The 22,042-nt window shown below is 48.7% G+C and overlaps 1 protein-coding gene across 1 annotated transcript in view; it reads right to left on the bottom strand.

Annotated features, from left to right (window-relative positions):
* Positions 1-22,042, bottom strand: part of LOC147342762 (anthrax toxin receptor-like) — a 40,501-nt gene that overhangs the window by 8,939 nt on the left and 9,520 nt on the right. The window contains exons 2-13 of the mRNA XM_086381340.1: positions 18,967-19,038; positions 17,183-17,254; positions 14,259-14,340; positions 14,132-14,165; positions 12,923-13,002; positions 12,777-12,845; positions 12,372-12,449; positions 12,221-12,281; positions 5,544-5,639; positions 3,448-3,517; positions 2,799-2,877; positions 506-643 (exon numbers count right to left, since the gene is read on the bottom strand). Of these exons, the coding sequence (XP_086237466.1) occupies positions 506-643; positions 2,799-2,877; positions 3,448-3,517; positions 5,544-5,639; positions 12,221-12,281; positions 12,372-12,449; positions 12,777-12,845; positions 12,923-13,002; positions 14,132-14,165; positions 14,259-14,340; positions 17,183-17,254; positions 18,967-19,038 (931 nt within the window). The remainder of the gene's footprint in view (positions 1-505; positions 644-2,798; positions 2,878-3,447; positions 3,518-5,543; positions 5,640-12,220; positions 12,282-12,371; positions 12,450-12,776; positions 12,846-12,922; positions 13,003-14,131; positions 14,166-14,258; positions 14,341-17,182; positions 17,255-18,966; positions 19,039-22,042) is intronic.

The following is a 22,042-nucleotide window of genomic DNA, read 5'->3' as shown; positions in this document are numbered from 1 at the left end:
GCATGGGCATGCAGATCCTGGTGATTTAGTGATGACTGATGAGAGTGACAGAAGGTACAAGAGACGGGCAGGGATCCATACTGTTTTCAAAGGCACAATTGCCCTGGAAGTTAGCGTGCTCCTGGCCAGCCTCTCCCTCCCATCAGTGTCCCTGCAGACCTTTTCTTCCCTCAACAGCAGAGACTCCTGAGGTTTTGTTCACTTGAATCCTTCAGAAGCTTGACTGCTCTGGGGAAGTCCGAGCCTCAGGGGGTGTGGAGTCCCTTGTCCCTAGGGGCTGGGACAACCCATAGACCACCTCCCTGTGAAGATGGAAGCATGAGGCAGGTGGCTGTATGTATGCCTGGGGATGGGGGACAGAGTGTGTGCCTTGTTTGCTGGTGTGAGCACCCCAGAGCTGATGGGAACCCGCCCACAGGTGGGGTTGTGGGTGAGACACATGCCAGGCTCCTCAGGGCTTGGTGAAAACCTGGATTTCTACGCTGTGCAGGCAGAGCTCACTCACCCTTCTGTAGCACCAGAGGCAGAGAAGCAGCAGTGAGATCACGGCCAGGAGTGGGATGAGTGAAAGTAACAGGAGAAGATTGCCGGGATCCGGATACTCTGCGGGCACTGTGGGCTCTGTGGGCACTGGGGGCTCCACCTGTGAGACAAACATGTGGACTGGGTCCTCCTCCTCTGAGACACGCTTAGGTAGTGGGGCCTCCTCCTATGGACAGCCACGGACCTTATGGCCTCCTGAAAGATGAATGTGTGCAATGGATCTTTCTCCTATGGAAAAATCTCAGAACTCAGATCCTGGTCATTGGGACAATGATGGGCTCAAAAGGCTTACCCTAGAGAAGGCACACATACCAAGGTCCTGGAGTTGCCTTGGATAATCTCCAAGGCACCCACTACCCATTTCCACATTGGCTTACTCAGGACCACTTCTCCTCAGGTTGCCTCATCTACAGGGCCCATAGTGGGGCTAGGAGATCATGGCTGGTACCTGGAGAGCCACTGTGGAGCCCTGGGCCACAGACCTCCACTGCTGACCCTGCTCAGAGGCTCTCCCCAGAGCCCTGTCAAGGAAGTTCAGTCCTCCAAGGACTGACAGCCCAGCGCTCACTGCCTGCCTTGGCTGAGCGCACTGGGCTTTTGCGAGGACCACAAAAAGCCATGATACACAGGTGGGCGAGGGAGGGCTGGGGGCCCCTGAGGAGTGGGGGTGCAAGAGCAGAGGCAGGAGACCTGATCACCTACCCAGAGCTTCTCTTCCCTACTTTCTGGTTCTTCAACCTTGGGTAAAGATACTCTCTGAGGCCCCATCTCACATCTGTGGTGAGGAAGTTAGTGGGTACGTGAGCACGTTGGACAGAGGCTATAGAAAGTCCCAGCACAGGCTGGGCCCACACGGGGGCTTAAAGAATGGGCTCTCTTCTCTTATTGTTCATAACCAAGGGTGCACATGCTGCGTACATGGACCTGCAGTGCCCAGCTCTTCCGAACATCAACAGCTCTGCTGGAGAGAAGCAGAAGGAAAGGGGGGGCATGGAGAGCTTGTGCTTAGGAAACAGGGCTGCTGAAAGGAGGGGCCAGTCGGGCAGAGGGTGACCCCGTGCTGGGCCTGGAGCCAGCTGGCTCCTGAGTTCTCCTGTCAAGGTGCCTGTGGATGGGGGATTCTCAGGTGGCAAGTCTCATGTACAAAATGTGGAGGTTCAGTCTCAGGTTCCTGGGAAGATGTGCAGGAGCAGAGAAGGCAGGTGCACATGGGGGCCGTCACACTAAGGGAGCCCTCACAAGCCAAGACTGGACACAGGGGCAGTAGCACTAGGCACAGGTGTCCCTCCTCCCAGAGAAACCTCACTCCAGGCTGACAGACTCTGTCACCCAGGTAGGGGTGCCCCAGGCTAAGTGACCTGGATGCCATAGACCTGGGAAAAGCAGCTCCTGGGAGCAGCACTTTGTTCCCAGTTTCCTCCTCCTGAGCTGAGCCCCACCCTCCCCACAGCCCTGCCAGCTCCCCAGGAACAGAGGGCAGAGCCCCCCTGCAGAGGTCAGAGCCAATTTGCAGAGAAGGGCAGTGGAGGAGCGTGAGAAAGGAGGAGAGGCAGAAGGGAGGCTGATGACCTCTCCAAAGTGACCGCCAGTGTTCCCCAAACAGACTTGGGAGGCTGGGGCTGTGATGGTCACGAGTGTGTTCAGAGCCCTGCCTGCTGCTGCACCCACACAGTGAAGACACACGCTGACTGATCACGGACACAGCTGTTCCCACCCTCTAGATCCCTAGGCCTGGGACCCCAATTTGGAGAGCCCAAGGTTCGCAGAGGGCCTGGAATCTGTCTCCTAGTACAGTGTCTCAGCCTCTTACACTCAACCTGGATGGAATCCAGGCTGGAGCCTTGAGCTCCCCACCACAAGGCCTGGGCAGGGGAGCTGGCATGGTGGGTCCACGGTAGGCAGAATATCAACACCATTTCTAGAATGGCTTAGAGCTTGAATTGGTATATTTCAAGTGCCTTCAATGGCACTTAGTTCACAGAGAGGGTAGAGTTTCTGCAAGGCCTAGACAGATGCCCCAGGTGTCTTGTAAAAGAACTAGCTTGAATTTCACAAAGCAAATGGGGGAAACAACTTTTCAACAGTGCGATATGGCTGAGAGGTATTGTTCAAGGGGCCTGTATGCACAGGCTACTTGCTGGCTCTTCTGTGAGGATATTGTTCCTCTCTGTTGATTCTCAGGTTGTCTTCCCTGCAGCGCAGGTATTCTAGACATATCTAGAGGGAGGCTGCACCCCACCCACCCTGTCACTTACACAATCCTTGCTGGTAACTTTCAAGAATCGCTTGCTGTAGGTCTTGCCCAGGTCCAGAGAGTAATCAACAATAATCACTCTAAAAGAACAGAAACGGCAGATGGAACCCAAGAGATAGGACAGATACAGTGCTTACACTTGGCTCAATCTGTAGCCCCAGCTCTCCTCTGAAGGCACTGACTTAGGAATTTGGGGTTACTGTACTGCAGGCAGCATGGGTAAAGGGAGTTCCTCCCCAAACAACATGAGCTCGAGCTCTGAAATGAAAACAGATGAGGCAGTGAGGAGCCCTGCATGGGGTCAGATGCCCTCATGATCATGGGCCTAGTGGCAAGGGATGGCTGTATGTGTCACCATCCTGACTCCTCTGTATGTACACAGCATGTTGACTTCATTTTGAAAAGCTGCCCAGAGTAAAGGTACCATCTGTGGGGCACACCATCTCCCACATCCTCCCCTCCTCAGCAGAGTCTGGCCCACAGAAGATCCCTGAACGTCTCAGGGGATTATCATCCAGGGCAGGGGTGGAGGATGCCTGAGCCCTCCTGGAGACAGACGTGTGCTGCCCTCACTAAATGGGGCATCCCGCAGTCTGGACTCCTCATGGTAGGGAAACCTGCCCAAATGGCCCCAGAACATAAACACTTACTGTCCAGTCTTAGCAAAAATATGTCCTTGGCAAGTTATTTTTTCATTACTCACAGAGGCAGGTTCTTTATCTAAAAGAAAACCACGTGAAAAGAACGTCAACGGACTTGTCCGTCCTTCTACCCCCCCTTCTGCTGCCCTCGTATACTGAAGGCCAAGGAATGCATGGTTGACTGCAGAGGAGCTTTCAAATCACTATTAATTGATTACACCAAATCTTTCCATTGCCAATTTTAAAGATTTCTTAATATAAAAAACATTATATACCAAAGATAGACAACATAAAACATGTACAAATATTGATTAAAAATTAATTATTCTTTGTTACGCCTCTCTATATTTATTAAAATGTCTTCTGAGATGTTTCTGTTAGAGGAAAATGTAATTAAAATCAACCCAATCTATCCTCATTGACGCATCACTGCTCTTGCAATGAACAGTGCTGCTCTGCCACTCTGGTCAGCCTCCAACCACATGCAGTGTGGCGGTCAGCAGAGGAGCCCAGGACTGTGTGATGGAGTCTCATGTGTGAGCCTTGTTGCTGATCCACCTCAGAGAGAAACATTGGTGAGTCAAGAGTGGGAAAGCTGTAGAGTCATAGACCCCAGGGGGTTTATCTAAGCACATTTCGTGGGGGATAGGTTGTATTTAGCCTTTCTATAAATCTGTTATCAATACGGTTGAAGGCCCAGTAGACACAGATGGGCAATTAGACCACTGTGACTATGGCTACATCAGCTCTGTACAAAGAAATAATAATGGGTCTCTTTTGAGAATTAATTGTGATAGTGCGTGTAAGGCACTTTGCACATTACCTGATACGGTGGATGCTCAATAAACACTAGCTCTCCATACAAATGATTTACTTAATGGCCCCCCACTCCAGTACCCTTGACTGGAACATCCCATGGACAGAGGAGCCTGGTAGGCTGCAGTCCATGGGGTCACGAAGAGTCGGACATGACTGAGTGACTTCACTTTCACTCTTCACTCTTCACTCTTAGGCGTTGGAGGAGGAAATGGCAACCCATTCCAGTATTCTTGCCTGGAGAATCCCAGGGACGGGGGAGCCTGGTGGGCTGCCATCTATGGGGTCGCACAGAGTCGGACACGACTGAAGCGACTTAGCAGCAGCAGCAATCACTCCTGAGAAAGTATAATTTCACTCCCTGAGGTCATCTACACACTCTGTAGTGTGGGAGTGTGGTCATAGCAGAGCCCTGCCCATCCTATGCACCGGTGGAAGGAGGAGAGATGGCCCAGAAGTGTGCTGAGGGAGAGACTTGCACTGGGTTTTCTAGATGGCTTTGGAACGAGAAGTCATTGAATATAAAACAATCATATCAAATCAATGTATCAGGAAGCTAACTGGCAGAGTTGAGGAGGAAGAGGAAGTCCACCTGTCCCCAGGCACTCTGTGGGGGAGATCACACCCACCTCAGTGATGAGGGCTCATCTCCTGCCCCTACTGTGGGCTTTCTCAGGCCACTCACCTATTATGGAGGAATATCTGGTACCTGAGTATTTTCAAATAGCAGCTTTACATGCATGATAGGGCTTAGTGTATCTACCGCATGGGATCCATTGTATAGTAGAGATAATAGAGACTGAGAACAAAACGCTCGTTAGGTCAAGATCACACATGTAGAGTGGATCTGAGCCAGGGCCCAGGCCCGGCGATTGGCATCTGCTCTCAATCCCAGGTGACTCCACCCTCCTGGGAGAGCGCAGTGCCCCTGGAACAGACTGAGGGTCCTGGGGCTGCCTCCACTACTCACCGGAAGTCATGAGGGTCACATCTTTATTTCCAAGGGGCGTGAAGGCCAAGTAAAGTGTGAGAGCAATAGAGCAGTGAGAGCAGCCCCAGCACCCCAAGTCCAGCCTCTTAGGGACAAGCCCTGAGCCAAGACGCTCTTGATGTGTTGAGGGCTGATCGCTCCCCGGCCTGAGCTGAAGGGCAAGGTGGCCGGCCTTCCCAGCTAGGTCCCTTCTCCCATCATCCATGCTGCCTGTATCCTCTACAGTGAAGGGGTTTGAAGCCTTGGTTTGCTATAAGTACTGAAGAGCAGTGTGGGAAGCACCAACCTGGGTACTTACTATAGACTTGGATCTCATCCAACTTATATCTGCAAGTATATTCTTTAATTTTGTCTGGATTTAGACCGTGTGCAAAAAAACCAAGTTGGTAGGATTCTGCAAAGACAATATCCAAGACTGTGTTAGGAGGGGTTGAATGCTGACTTCCCTCTGATCTTACAGTTATAATAAGTCACCCCTTCAACTGAATTCCTTGGGACTCTGATGAGGAAGCAGTTGTGTTTGAATCAATGTCTCTTCAACTCTGGGCTTCACCTGTTTTCACTGAGGGTCTACTCTGAAGTGGTTGGGCTCTTGGGGGCCTCTCACCACTGCCCCTACCCATCAAAGCCCATCAAGGTCTCACACTCTCCACAGGGCCAACCCCAAGCAAAGGTCTCTCTCTGACTGATGTCTCGAGGTCTTCTCTGAGACATACCAGGAGCGCTGTCCACCTGGCCCTCCCGTACATAAATGACAGGAACCAAGATAACACAGGCTGAAGAGAGTTCTGACTCTTGGTCTGAACTGAGCGTACAAGCCTGGGTGCCTGTGTGGCTTTCTGACACTTGGGGGTCTGTTCTTCCTCCCTGTGCTTCTCTGTGCTTATGGCAGGCTGAAGACCCTAGAAACAAGGCCCAGACCTGACCGAGGCAAGCAAGGGGGTGAGGACCTTGCATAAGAGAATCTCTTATGGAAGGTGAAATCTTAGCTTTAGTTCTGAAGTCTGCAATGACTGCTCTTCCCCTCCCTCTCCCTGACTCTTCGTGTACTTCATGCAACCCTCCACTGCCATTCCAGGGATTAACCAAGAACTTTCTTTTGTCAGACTGAGAGACGTTGATTTGCTGAGGTGCAGTTTTGGATCATAGCCCCTATGCAGGCTGCTGGATCCCCACTTGTGCTTCCTGACAACAGAAATAAATACCAGGGGATCCAGAGAGGGCAATTAGTGCGCCTGGCCCCTGGTGAGCTGGCCGGGTTAAAACGCAAGTCTTCCTGCTATAAACCCAAGGTCATTAGCCTTCACCTCTGTCTCCTGGCCAAGGTCAGTTAATTACCTAAAGTCAGTTAACTCTGAAGAACATTCCTTAGAAATGTCAGCATAGCCTTGAACTTGGCAGTCCTCATTCCTTCGCTTCAGGTCTTCCTGAAACTTCCATCAAAGTGAAGTTTACAAATTCTCAGCTTTGAAGCAAATAGATTCTTAGCTCATGGGCTGATGCTGGCTTGCTGACATATTTTCTTTTCGGTTTTGAAAATACTGAAGCCCATGTAGAAAAGTCTGCATATTTTCTTGAATCCAGTAGTTAAAACAATCTTGAGAAAGAAGAATGGACTAGAAGCATCTTGCTCTCAGTTTTCAGAGTATGCTACAAAGCCACAGAAGTCAAAGCAGATAGTACTAGCACAAATACAGACACATAAATCAGCAGACAGAATAGAGAGCCCAGGAATAAACCCGTGCATATGTGGTCAGTTAATCTATTACATTGAGACAAGAGTATACAATGAGAAAAAAAAATCTCTTTACTAAATGTTGTTGGTACAACTGGACAGCTCCATGTGAAAGAACGAAAAAGACCATTTTATCCCTTAATCTACAAAAATAAAGTTAAAATGGTTTAAAGAACTAAATACAAGAGTGAAAACTTTAGGACTCCCAGATGAAAACCAAAAGCAATGGGACAATGACTGACTTTAACATGGGTGTGTCTTTCATGTAGAAATTCTACTTCTCATTGAAATCTTAGTGAATTCCTTTCCTAAGCTCACAGAGAGGTAACCATCAGGAAGGTCCTACATATAGTCTGACTTGTAGTATCAACTTATTAGGAACAATCTGTATATTGATCAAGGAAGACCAATTAAATAAATCAGTCCATCCATACAATGAAATACTATGCAGAAGTTTGGAAAATATTGTCAGCAAATTTGGAAAACTCAGCAGTGGTCACAGGACTGGAAAAGGTCAGTTTTCATTTTGATCCCAAAAAAGGGCAATGCCAAAGGAATGTTCAGTCCACTCTACGCTTGTGCTCACTTCACATGCCAGCAAGGCTGTGCTCAAAATCCTTCAAGCTAGGCTTCAGCAATATGTGAACCAAGGATTTCCAGATGTACAAGCTGGGTTAAGAAAAGGCAGAGGAATCTGAGATTAAATTGCCAACACTTTTTCGATCATGGAGAAAGCAAAGGAATTCTAGAAATGCATCTACTTCTGTTTCATTAACTACACTAAAGCCTTTGACTATGTGGATCATAACAAACTGTGGAAGTTTGGGAATAACAGACCACCTTACCTGTTTCCTGAGAAATCTGTATGCAGGTCAAGAAGCAACAATTAGAACCAGACATGGAACAACCAACTGGTTCAAAATTGGGAAAGGAGGATGACAAGGCTGTATATTGTCACCCTGCTTGTTTAACTTATATGCAGAGTAAGGGTAAGGGTTAGATGCTTAATCGTGTTTAATTTTTTGTGACCCCGTGGACTGTAGCCCACCAGGCTCCTCTGTCCATGGGATTTTCCAGGCAAGAATACTGGAGTGGGTTGTCATTTTTGAAATGCCAGGCTGGATGTATCCCAAGCTGGAATCAAGATTGCTGGGAGAAATATCAACAACCTCAGATGTGCAGATGACACCACTCTAATGGCAAAAAGCGAAGAGCAAATAAACAGCCTCTTGATAAGGGTAAAAGAGGACAGTGAAAATGCTGGCTTGAAACTCAACATTCAAAAAACTAAGATCTTGGCACTAGTCCCATCACTTCATGGCAAATAGAGGGAAAAAGTGGAAGCAGTGATGGATTTTTCTTTTTTGGGCTCCCAAATCACTGCAGACGGTGATTGCAGCCATGAAATCAAAAGACACTTGCTCCTTGGAAGAGAAGCTATGACCAACCTAGACAGCATATTAAAAAGCAGAGACATCACTTTGCTGACAAAGGTCCATGTAGTCCAAGATATGGTTTTTCCAGTAGTCATGTACGGATGTGAGAGTTGGACCATAAGGAAGGCTGAGCACTGAAGAATTAATGCTTTTGAATTGTGCTGAGAAGACTCTTGAGAGTCCCTCAGACTGTAAGGAGAAATCCGCCTTGAACGTTAGAAGAACTAATACTGAAACTGATGTCCAATGCTTTGGCCACTTGATGCAAAGAGTCAACTCATTGGAAAAGACCCTGATGCTGGGAAAGATTGAAGGCAAAAGGACAAGGGGGCAGCAGAGGAAGAGAGGGTTAAATAGCATCACCAACTCAATGGACGTAAATTTGAGCAAACTCTGGGAGATAATGGATGACAGAGGAGCCTGATGTGCTGCAGTCCACGAGCTTGCGAAGAGTCAGACGTGACTTAGCAACTGAACAACAGACTGCATGATCCCATTGATGTAAAAATATCCTTGTGAAGTGTATTTAGAAAGGTATTTACACATGAAAGTTGAACTCTTTGCGGTTGTTAAACCTGGAGACAGAGGGATGGGACAAGAGGGAACCTTATGTGGCAGAGGGACAGCATCTGTCCAGGTTGGTTGCAGGAGCAGCCCCGTCTGAACAATGGGTCCTGCCCACATCCTGCAGTCCTCCTGCCTCACCCAACCTGCCTCACCCACCCCCACAAAGGGCCTCCAGCCATGATGCAGAGCTGGACGCCGACCTCAGAGGGAAGCCCTGCTCTGCCCCATGTCTCACCATGGCCTCCACTGCTGGGTCCCACCTGCTGTGCTTCTGCAGACACTCACTCCGGCCCAGTTACACACAGGAAAATGAGTGACTAGCTGCCACCTTCAGCCTGCCCCCTAGGGTGGGGGCCAAACAATGGCGCTGAGAGCTTCAGGCCAGACCCTGCACTCATCCTCTGAGTCACTGAGAAGAGATTCTAAAGCAGCAAATTAGCCTGTGGAGGAAGAAATCAGGGAGTAGTTGCATCCAAGGGGTGGGGGCTGGTATTGCCTGGGAAGGGAGCTGAGGAGACATCCTGGAGGCACCTCCAATACTTTGAGCCTTCATGGGATTAGAGGTTACAGGTGTTGTATGCATTTGTCAGAACCCATGAAATAATATACTTGTCTGCTGCATTTCAAAATGAGAACTCAACAAAAATTGTTCCCCAGGTAAAGGTATGCAGAATAGGACTTTGGAGGCAGTATATTAGAGATAATAACTTACTTTGAAATGCATCAAGAAATAAGATAAATAGATGAAGAAAGAGAGAGAAGAAAGAAAGAGGAGTTAGAGAAAATACATGATAAAGGAAATATGGTCTGATATTAATTGAAAATCCAGGTAGTAGAGAGAGGAGTGCCCATTGTTCATTCTCTCTGTGCTGTAGGTTTGAAACCTTCCATAATAAAAGGTTGGAAGAGCTGCAGTCGTCATGACTCATACTGAGTGATGAGTGACGAGAGAGGAAGACAGCAAGGGCTGTGATAGCCAGGGGTGCCAGCTGACCAAGAAAGCCTTTGGCACTGAGGCACTCTGAGTGTGAAATCTCAAAAACTGGCCCTGTAAAGCTGAGGAAGGTTTTGCAGGAAGCCCAATCCCCTGACCCTGAAGCCTCTGCAGTAGGAGGGCTTACAACAGAGGCTGGACCTTGGAGGGCCCAGTTGTCTGGCCTGGAGGCCTCAGTCTCCGTGATCAGGCATGTCAGGGAAGTGGCCTTCTCAGCCCCTTGTGCCCTGTGCAGAGCAAGGGCTGGAGCACAGGCCTGGAGGCAGGAGGTCAGCAGAGGCCTCTGCTTCGTCCTAGAGAGAGCCCAAGAAACTGAAGAGGCCGTGTTCCTCGTGTTCACCTGCTCCTGGCAGCCACCTGCCCAGCCCACTGACTTGTTCAGAATGACTGCCTGATGAATAGATTCTTCTGCTTTACTGGGGCCCAAGTTCCAGCTTTGAGCTTTCCCTCCAAATGGCAGTCATGCTATGTGGCAGCTTTTGACGAGATGCCGGCAGTTGGACCGGGAGCAGCACCGCTGGGTCATGCCCGCAGAGGGTTTGCAACAGGCACCTGTCACCCCAGCTGGGCCATCACAAGGCATCAATGACCACAGGCATCCTCCCCTGAGGCCTGACAGGCCTGTGTGTGTCCTGGGGATGTGATCAGAGAATGGCTGTTGCACAGCTGGGACATGCAGGAAAGGACCCTGCATGTGTGGGGGGTTCTTTCCTCACATTCACACCTTGCCCTGCAGGTCACAGGGTCAGAGACAGGAGGAGTCAGGATCAGACGGGACCCACAGACGGCTCAGCTGCAGAGGCTTTCATTCTGGGTGCTCTCTGACCACTTCCCCTCCCCATCCTGGACTCAGCAGAGGGGTGGGGTCAGCACCAGGGCTCAGCGATGGAAGCCTTAGTACCAGCTCCTGTTGGTGAGGGCCACCAGCTTCTAGATCCCGTGCCAGTAACTGTACCTCCACTGCATCTATGTCTCATTGCATGGGCATTGGTATTTCTGCTTCTTGGAGATGAAGCTCAAAGTGGCAGATACTCAGCAATTTGCCCCGGTTCTCTGTCAATGAGCAGCAAGAGCTCAGATATGAGCACTGCTCTGTCTGACCACAGCCTTGTGCACGGTGGTCTTGCAGTTCAGAGCGCCACAGCCAGGACCGGCCTCCTGGGTCTGTATCTAGATGCATCCAGCTGGGTGCTGTCACCAGTGGGGATGTGTGCTTACTCACCCACCTCAGCTCTACAAATCCCAGTGGTGTGGATGCACAGACTTGCACACACAGAGCTCACTCAGAGAGAGGGCTTCTAACAGAAACTCGACTGCACAGGATCCTCCCCACACTGATGCAGGGACCCTCCCGTGGAAGAGAGGGCATCCTTGTCAAGCTCCAGATCTCAGGGAGAGGCAGTCCTCATTGAATCACTGGGTGTAGTATCAGCTGTGAAAATTTGCATAGATGTCTTTATCAGGTTGCTCCTGTTATGATGCTGAACTTGAACTGTGTCCAGCTGTTTGCTTCTCCACTGAAATAATCGTTTCCTTTCTCCATTTTGCTGATGTGATACATTATATTGTCCTTTCTCCATTTTGCTGACGTGATACATTATATTGAAATTTCAAACACTAGATCAGACTTACATTTCTGGGGATTATATTAGGTGATCCCTAATTATTTTTGATGTATTGCCCTTTCTATGTATTGTTGCATTTCATTTGCTAGTGTTATGTTCAGGGTTTAACACTTATCTTTTCTTAGTTTTTAATGATAATTTTAGATTTGAGTTTGAGAAAGTAATTAGGCTAAACTTCCTGTGGCAATCGTATCCCAATACATGTATATCAAGTCATTTTGTGTTACACTTTAAATTTATACAAGGCAGTATGTTAATTGTTTCTCAAAACTGGAAGTAAAGGTAATACATACAATAATCACACCACAACCTCTGACAGACGTGCCTCACACAAAAACAGGCCCAATCACATGGCTGAAGCATTCTCAGCCCCTCATATATGCACACACACAGCACACGCTCAGACATTACACTCATGCACGCCACATGCACAGCATATATTTACTCCATTCAAAACACACAATATACTTCCTTTCACCCCCAACACACACTTCACACTCATCCAAACACACTCAGAGCCTATCCTCATACCACTCAAAGGTGCAGACACACTCAGGCACATTCATACCACACACACAGAAACGCCTTTCTGTCTAGAACAGTGACTCCAGCACATACCTCCCACACAAGCATAGAATGTGTCCTTGCCCATAACTTGCTTACAGGAATTTCCCACAATCTGGAACAGAAGGACAGGGTCAAGGAGAGAGATAGGTGTGAGCATGGTGGGAAGCCACCCAGCCCCCTTCTCAAATTTAGCCACACTCACTGATCTAATAAAGCCTTCATCGATGTTGGATTCATCCACATGGTACACCTGTCTCTTTCCCTGTACAATTTGCAGCAGCTAAAAGGGAGAGAAGATGGCTTGGTAAATAGTGAGTGTTGAGGACACAGCAAGTCCTATCCTAGGAGAGAGACCCTCACCTCCTGCCCACGCTGGACTTCAAGGGCCACACCCGGGCATCAGCCAGCAGCCCACCCACAGGGATGTGTAAAGCTTCTCCACCCGCACCTCTGGTGTGTAAGTTTATACGACACTTGCCATTCATCTTCTGCGGCTACCTGTTGTTGAAACACTTGGGGCCCTTTGGGTGACCCTGGGACAGTTGCCTGTCCCAAAGCTTTCCCCAGCTAGACTCAAGAGTGGCACTTGGTCACTGTTCTAAGTTACCTGGTCTCTCTTATAGTCTTTTATACCCATTGCGTAAATCGTGGTCTTCATACTCCGAGCCTTGTTAGCCTAAGAGGAAGAAGGTTTTGAGTATAAAACACCCAAATACATGGACCACAAAGCAGGTAACGATGAATGGGACTCACTTCATCCTTAGAATCCTGTAATGTCGTTGGCAGCAGTGGCCCAGCAGTCACAGTGAATATCAGGCTGGAAGCATTCTTGTCTGCAGAAGAAGCAGGGAGTGGGCTGGTCAGCAAGGTACCTGGAGTGACTTGCCTCAGCCTGTCAAACCTGCAGCACAGATCCTGGATCACCTTCTCCTGGGGAGGGGCCACCCTGACCCCAGAACTGTCACCCAGAGCGCCTGGAGGGTCAGAGGACTAAGGCCAGAACCCATTTGACAGATAAGGAGCCTCAGCCTGGCTCAGAGCTCTTCCTAATGGACCCTCACTAGGGCAAGGTGGCACAGCCTATGCCCTGAAAGGGAGCTGCAGCTACTTCCCTGGCAAGGACAAGCCTCTCAGCTGAGCTCAGGGAGGAGCAGCCAGACTGACTGCCAGAGGCTTGGGCAGCGGCCCCGCCCAGCTCCCTGCCTTCCCAGCAGCCTGTGCTTCCTTCCTGATGAGGCCGCAGCCCTACAGTCTACATGCCGGTGGTTCTGGGCCGAGCACAGCCTTTCCCACTGTTGGAAACATGGTCACAGGACGAGAGTCAACCACAGGGGAGAGGCTGAAGGGGCAGAGCCGGGGCCGTGGTGGACAGAGTGTGGGCAGGCAGGGGCACCAAGGCCTTGCTCCCCAAACTGAACTCTATTTACTCACTCACTGTCCCTGGAATTTCTCTTTTCTTTTTCATGCAGCCCAACTGTAGGGCAAGCAATGATATCTAGTAAGAACCAGGAATGTGGGCTTCACTGGTGGCTCAGACGGTAAAGCATCTGCCTGCAGTGCGTGAGACATGGGTTCGATCCCTGGGTCAGAAGATCCCTTGGAGAATGGAATAGCAACCCACTCCAGTATTCTTGCCTGGAGAATTCCAGGGACAGAGGAGCCTTGCAAGCTACAGTCCATGGGGTCTCAAAGAGTCAGACGTGACTGAGTGACACACACACACAAACACACACACACGAACTAGAAATGTAAAGCATAATCCCATGTGATTCTCAGGAACATCCCTGGGAGAGCTTTTCATCCTTATGGCAGGGAGGAGGAACCTGCAGCACAGAGAGGGCAAGGAACTCGCTCCAAGAGTTAGCGCTAGGAGCTGGCCAAGGAGGGCGTGCACCAGCCCTCGCTGAGGCCTGGACCTGGCTCTGTCCCCCCTGAGCACAGTGACGTCAGCGGGCAACTTACTATTGGAGTAAACGCTTTCAATCTGCTCATTTGCCTGCAACAAAATTTGGGGGAAGGCAGTGAGAAGACACAATAATATTCCAAGAATTCGATAAAGCAGAATAAATTCTCAGAGCTGTCTTTGTACCTTTTTCAATCCTTCCTGCATGTTTGTGGCTCCTGAAGGCACTATATTCTGAAGTCTTTTAAGACCATCCTGTATTTCTGTTCTAAAAACATATCGGAAAAGAGGGTAGAGGGGGAATGGAGGTTAATGGCTACAAACAGCCCCAGCTGCCCTGGCACCATTCTGCCCTGTGCAGACCTGCCTGGGCCGGAGAGGACACAGTGATCCTCTCATGACCCTTCTGCCCGTGTCTTTGACACCGAGAGAGCTAACCCTAACCCTTCCTCGTCCACCACTCAGTGAGCATGGAGGATGCTGCTTTTCTGTCCCATAAGTAGGTCCTGACTTTCAATGTGCTCATCCCTGTCTCAGGCTTCCAGACCTCAGGGGACTCAGCAAGGGCCCTGCCTTGACCGTCCATGGTGAGAGGGGAGCACCCACGGATGCGCACCTGTGGATCCGGCACCCCCAACATGACTGGTGGTACTGTAGGCACCCAAGAGGTCCCTGGTGAGGGCACATTATCCTCCAACAAGCAAAGTTGAGTTCGGAGAAGTCACTCTGCTGATGTTCCTGCCCTGTCTCCTGCTCCCTTGCTACAGACCCCTGAGGGGGACTTGGTCCCTTCCAGCCACTTCCCTCATTGGATCGGTGCTAAAGGAAGTAGTCAGGCTGCTCCATTAGAGTCTAGGGCTCCTGGGCTTCATATGCTTCTGAAGAAATAGACCAAAAGCTGGAAAAGAGGCCTGAGGGCTGTGCCCAGGGGCGGAAATGCAGTGACTCCAGGCTGCCATGATGACGGCATGTCATCTTCTGCTAAAGCAGGTCAGAGGGCATGGGACGGGACACACTGAGCTGGGGCTTAGGTTCAGGCTTATCCAGTGCGATGGGCTGAGCTGTCACAGCAGGTCTAATGAGTACGTGGTCCCTGAAGGCTGGCTTCTCAGAAAAGTTGCTCACGTGCAGTGAAATATGAGAGCCCCAGACCTGCTCAACCTAGCCCATGAGAAGAGGAGACCTGGGACCCATTGCCAGGGCAGGCCAAAGCAGGCCTTGCCTAGTTGAGCAGAACCACACATCTTGGCACTTTCTGGAAGATTTCAATTTTGTTGTTTGAACCACAAAAATATTCTGGAACTCTCTGTACTCACAGCCTCCTGCCCAGGACCCACATCATCAGGCAAAGTTCTTGCCTGAGTAGCTCTCCCTACTGCTGCCCTTCCAGCTTTTCTCATACCATGACGCCAGGCTCCTAGTACCCTCAGCAATCCCTCCTGCTCTTAAAGTACCCCTCTCACATGACAGGAGCTCCTGCACCTCTTCCCAGTTCTCACCCACCCCCACCAGCATGCCTGAGGCTTCCTAGCCCCATGCTGTCTGGCTTCTCCAGCACCAGAGCAAGGCCTGTGTGGACGGTGCCCTCTCAGCTTGCTCACCCCAGTAGATAGGGATCAGAGAGCACCAGCCCTGGTCCCGGTCCTGCCCCACATTCTTTGTAGACCCATCAGAGCTGCACCTCTTACCAGGCTTCCTGAGTCACTCTGGACTCACCTTGTACAGAAAGACCCACCCCAGCCCTCTGCCACATCCTCCTAAATGCCTAGGCAGCTTTGGAAATGCCCAATCTCAGGTTGAGACCAGCTCCCACCAAGATTCTGCCAGGCCCTGTGCTGGAAGCATGAAGGCCATGGTTGATTTCGATATGTCTTAGGTGTATCCTGGACTACACACAGGATTTCAAGTATTTCCCACTCCCTTGAGTCCCATTCTTTCTCCTGAACCCACAGTCTTGGAAGACTTCCCCTCCTTTATTCTCCAGAGAAGACTGGGGATGCCTTCCAAGAGCCTCAAGAAAGCTCTCTTCATCCAGGCCTTGAGCTCCGTAACCTAGAAGAGTCAATGATCTTTCTCTCCACCATGGGCAACTCCTCTCCCAGAAGCCCACGTCAAGCCCCTGCTACTTCTCTCTCCTCTGCCTGCGAGAGTCTGCCCCCATGAACTTGCCTTCTTTCACCTCACACCCACTCCAGTATCTCTTCTAAGCTTGAAACACACACATGAAGAAAACTATGCCTTCCCCAGCTCACAGTAGGAAGCCCAAGCCCTGCTTCTTCTGGGAGCCAGGCATGTCTCCACGCGCTGGCACCCCCATACTCTGTCCCCGGCATCCTTGCTGCTGCAGCTCATCTGCTACTCCAACTTCTCTACAAGGTCCTGAGCAGGGACTGTGTCTAAATCTTGGAGGCATCCAGTCGCAAATGTCCTCAACCTATCTTTGGTGCTTCACTCACTCTGAATTAGGTTCCAGCTTTTGTGTCCTTGAAATTCTTAACATAACAGCTACTCAGAAGCACCACTCCTTCCTACCTCCATGCTTTTCGGCACACACCTGGGTCTGCCTCTGGAACTGCAGTCTAGTCTGGTGTTCAGAACCACATTCATGAGGCCATCTGTCTCAAGCCCACCAGGAGCAAGCTCCCCTCCACTGAATCCTCTAGCACTTCAACACGGCCCATCCCCTATCCCTTAGGTACGACCATCTCTCCTCACCCTCACTGACCCAGAGCAGAGATCAGTACAAGCGCAGGTGCACAATACAGGCCAGAGTTCATAAAAGGTCTGCACACCTGTTCAGCCAGTTCAAGGAAATCCTCACAGCGAGCCGAATGTGAGAAAATGGAAGTGTGTGGAGAGGACCAGACTAGTGGAGGGCAGGGCCTAGAGGGGTGGAGGTGGTCGAGCAGCACTGGGGTCTCCCAGTCCCAGTGCAGCCAGAGATCAGTGGGAGCCAAGGCTGCAGGTCCGAGTGATCAGTGAGGGGAGCCCAGGATGGCCCAGCCTGCACACCGTGGGTCCTCGTTGGGTCACCGAGAGCCCCAGTGTTTGTTTTTTTTTCTGTGACATCACGCACTAGACTTGCATTAGTGGATTAAATCAGCCCTTACCTGTCTGAGGTGAGGCTCATGACCGTGCTGCCCTGTGCAGCATAGCTGATGAAGGACATGCGCAGTTTGGGGCTGTGGAAGGAACACGCACGTGAGCTCAAAATGATGCCAGTGAGCAGCCAGGAGAGGGATGGCTGACAGTTTCCCTGCTCCATAACCCAGCTCTCCTGTTTAGGCTCTGTTTCTCAAACACTGAAAATTCCCATTCCTTGTGTAAAAGGTTGGGAGCCCTGTGAGATGTGCGATCTTGCTGAAAGTGATCACTGGGATGGCATCCTGGTCCGTTTCTATATGCCCAACACTCCCAATGTCTCTCTCTCTCTCTCTCACACACACACACACACACACAGAATTCCCTGGTGTTCCAGTGGTTAAGAGTTCACCTGCCAATTCAGGGGACACAGGTTCACTTTCTGCTCTGGGAAGATTCCCATGCCACGTGGCAACTAGGCCCATGCAAACCAAAGAAGCTTGCATGCCTAAAGCCTGTGCTCCACAAGAGAAGAAGCCACTGCAATGAGAAGCCTGCACACGGCAGCAAAGAGCCCTTCATCGCCTTCTCTACACAGTTCAACACTGTCGTGAAGCTCACCTCAGACAGCCAAGTGCTGCGTTAATCCTCTAAAGCAAGCCTGGTGGGCAGTGTCACAGGAAAAAAGAGTAGCCCCCACTCACTGCGACTAGAGGAAGTCTGCATGCAGCAACAAAGAACCAGTGAAGCCAAAGATAAGTAAATAACTAAACACATAAATAAATTTAAAAAATCATTAACACGCACACGAGGACACACACAGAGGCATATGCACACGTTCCCTGCCCACATAAAGGTGGCATGTGGAGAGGCGTGAAGGCCTCTCCACTGGCCTCTCCTCTAACGTGAAATCCTTTGGATCTTCCCACACTTCCCTCCTCTCCTGTCTTCCCTGTCCACCTCTTATCTCAGGGAAGTTGTTCTCTCAGCAGTATCTCTCATATACATCCTTCTTCCCTGCACTGTTTTCTGGTCCATTGACCTTCATTCTCTTCTTGCAAAATTGCTATAATAGGTCCCTAGCTGGGTTCCCCACTTCTGGTTCGTGTTCCACCTCATTTAACTTATAATTATCAGATTTTTCTCCTGGAACACAACCTTAACCATGTCAGGCACCCTACCCTCTGGCCCCAACTCTAGGATAATCTACAGCTCCCTATTGCTCACAGCAGGAAATCCAAGCCCCAGGGCCTGGTATTATGAGCCCCATGGACTTGGCCTCACACTGTTCTGTCCAGACTGTTCTATTAGCCTTCCCCTGAGTTAGCCCTGCTTTCCAGCCTAACAGATCACTCACTGCACAAGAAATTTCCTTCATGGTTCTTATTAATCTGTCTTCTTGTTCTTCAAGGCCTAGTGCAAAATTCCATATCCTCTAGGAAGTCATCCTTGCCTTCTTTCCCCCTCTAAGAGTACTTGCTTTTTTCCCTTAATTTCAAATAAGTCCTTGAACCTTTGCTTTCAGCACTTGGCACCATTTAACTCAGCATTTAGCTGTATGTTACTGGTCTGCCCACTTCCTAGTCTGTGAGGTCTTCAGGCACAGACTGCGTTCCTCTACAGTGTAATCTCACTCCCAGGTAAGGGTCAAGAAAGCTGCCAAGATCCAATGGAACCAACGTAGCGTCTTTCTTTCTGCTTCAGGACACTGTCCTGGGCTCTGGGCACTGTGCTCCTGGCCTGAGGGACTTCCACGCCCACCACCTCTGAAGAGCTGTGTACTCTGCCAGGCAGAGCAAAACACCAGCCGTACTTTGTGTATTTCTTCACCATCTTTTGCACTAACTGGTGAATGTCCTTCCAGGAGCTGCCCATGCTGTCCGACCTAAAAACAAAGAAGACCTGATTAGGAGGGATGAGGCGCCTCCTTGCGGTGGGCAGATTGTCTGCCTCTCCAGTTTCCAGCAGACTCTTTAGCAACCCTTCCCCACCCCGTGTAGCTGAAGGCCGTCATACTCCCTTAGCAACCGCACTGGGTCACCCTGGTGGTGACTTTCACCAGCGTGAGTGGTGGGGAAGGTGACCAGACTGACTCATGTGCTTGGGGATTCGGGACTCTGGGTGGGAACGAGGTTGGCTGACACTCAAGGAATAAGGGAGGATACAGTGGTTGAAGAAGCCCGAGCAATTCTAGTACATTTGCTCTCCTGGGCCCCCAGGTTTGACCCAACAATAAGAGCTCTGGCCTCAGGCAGGAGAAAGATGTGCTACTCAAACCACTTTATTTTACTACTTTCTTATCAGCCTGCAAAGCTGAGCCATTCTGGACACCGAAGATCTTTCCTGGGAACTCTCATGGGGAGGAGCTGAACTAGGGCCAAGATTCTGCAGTCCTAGCATCGTGGTGCCACACCATCAGGGAGAGCTGCAGGACTTTCCTACCCCACTTCCAGTTTCTCACTGCCATTAGCTCTGACTTTGGTACCTGAATGGAGAATGGGGAGGCTAGAGGGCCTAACGACTCTTTCTGTTCAGATGGGAGGAACGTCAATGTGCCCTGCAGACCAGGGCTCAAATGTCCTTGCAGTCCCACACCTCTGCAGGCTGCACTCCCGGGCTATGGAGGGCAAATGTGGGTCTCTCTACCTAAGTGTTTTGTCATGGTTCTGCACATGGTAGGTATGAAAGGCTAGTACCCTGTCATGGGCTCTTCCCCAGTGAATGTTGGCCCATGTCTTTTATAAGGCATGTGAGTCAGAAAAACCAACCAGGAGTTCAACCTTTCACCTCAAGAGATCGCCATGAGCCTAGACATCCTGAATATCATATGTATATGTGATTTTCTCCATTCACTTTCACAGACCTAAGAGCATCCTTCTTTTCTCTACCATTCCTTCTGCCTCCTCTTGGTTATGTCTAGAACTGTCAGGAGGTGGTAAGGAAGCTAAAGATAGAGACTCTAACAGTTTCAGAATTATCATTCATGGAACATGTATCAGAAACTTTTCAAGCATCATTCACAATTCCAAAACAATTCTGTTATATCAGCATTATAAGCAAGATGATTCAGTTGTAAAAAGATTATTATAACTTTAACATATTAGCTAAAGTCCATATAATCATGAAGAAAATATCTATAATAGAATATGCACAAAAAAGTAAGAAAAACAAAACCTGTCACTACAAAAAAAAAAAACTCTAGTGAACATATGCGTAAGCAGAAATGTTGACTATAAGGGACAAAAAAGCTAGAAGGCGAACAAAAATGAGCTGCAAAATGGCAGACGTCCTTCCATGCAGCAATTACTTCAAATGTAAATGAATTTAAACTTCCAGACAAACTTCATAGATCGGCAGGATGGATTTACAAAAATTGACATCAAGGAGAGAAGGGCCTGGTGGGACGGACTGGGAGATTGGGACTGACGCATCTATACTACATGTATAAAATAGGTAACTAACGAGAGCTGACTGTATGGCACAGAGAACGCTATTCTGTGCTCTGTGATGACGTAGATGGGGAGGAAACCCCAAAAGAGGGTGTATATAAATACATGTCTGTGTATAGCCAATTCACTTTGCTCTGCAGGGGACTCTAACACAACGTTGTAAAGCAGCTCTACTCCAACTTTTAAAAAAGGCCTGTGTGTACGTGTCTACAGGAGACTTACTTTTACCTAGGGACACACATATTTGAAAAGGAAAGAGGCTCAATATTCCATGTTGAAAGAAACGCAAGGAGAGATGGTGTGACTATATTAGATGAAGTAGATTTTAAGTAAAAAACTGTTGAAGAAGGAAATATAGTTATTACTTAATTTGTTAAAATGATTTCACCAGTAATCAATTAAGTGGAAATAAGAGCATGAACAAAACATCATTTTTACATATTAAATTTCAGAGAGACAGATGGATAGATGTCCATATGCTGGTAAAGTTTAGGTGAATCTAGAAAGCTCTTCTATTGTTGGAGAAAGGATTATTTTGCCTTTGCAAAATAACTGGCATAACACATTGAATTGTAAAAATTAAGAAACGTAGATAATCCTATTTTTGAAGATTTATCCTAAAGGAAAGAAAAAGGAGGATAAAAATATCTTATCTGAAAAGTTGTCCATTTCCAATATCATTTTTGATACTGAAAAAATTTACATGTCAAATAGTAGCTGGAGACTGACAGATATAGAGCACAGATTTGTGGTTCCCAAGGTGTGGGGATAGGGGCGGAGTTGGGGATTAGCAGATACAAATATTATATATAGAATTTACATGTCAAATAGTAGCTGGAGGCTGACAGACACAGAGCACAGATTTGTGTTTCCAAGGTGTGGGGATGGGGGGGAGTTGGGGATTAGCAGATACAAAGATTATATATAGAATGGGAAACCAACAAGATCCTCCTGTACAGCACAGAAAAATATATTTAATATCCCATGATAAACCACAGTGGAAAAGAATATGAAAAAGAATGTATGTTTGTACAACTGAATCATTTGATTGTACAACAGAAATTAACATAACATGGTAAATCGGCTATGGTTCAATTAAAATAAGTTTAGGAAGGCAGAGAAGGGCATTACATATTCATAAAAGGGCTAATTTAACAAGAAAATATAACAATTTTTTAAACAAGCACCTAATACTAGAACACCAAAAATTTATGAGGCAACTGTAAGAATTTAAGAGAGAAATAGATTTACAATAAAGATTGGAGACATCAATACCAAATTTTCAGTAAGGATAGAAGAACTAGACAAAACATAAGGAAATAGAGAAATAAGGGAAACAGAACATGAACAACACTATAAACCAAATGTACTTAACAAATTTGCACAGAATACTCTAACTAATAACAACAGAAGGCAGACTTCCCCCCAAGTGCACATGGA

The sequence above is a fragment of the Bos grunniens genome, chromosome 28 (genome assembly GCF_055505025.1).
Source record: "Bos grunniens cultivar Pamir isolate PY7600 chromosome 28, Bosgru_T2T1.0, whole genome shotgun sequence".
Taxonomy (NCBI): domain Eukaryota; kingdom Metazoa; phylum Chordata; class Mammalia; order Artiodactyla; family Bovidae; genus Bos; species Bos grunniens.
The sequence above is the reverse complement of the archived record's forward strand: the minus strand, read 5'-3'. Positions and strand labels throughout refer to the sequence as shown.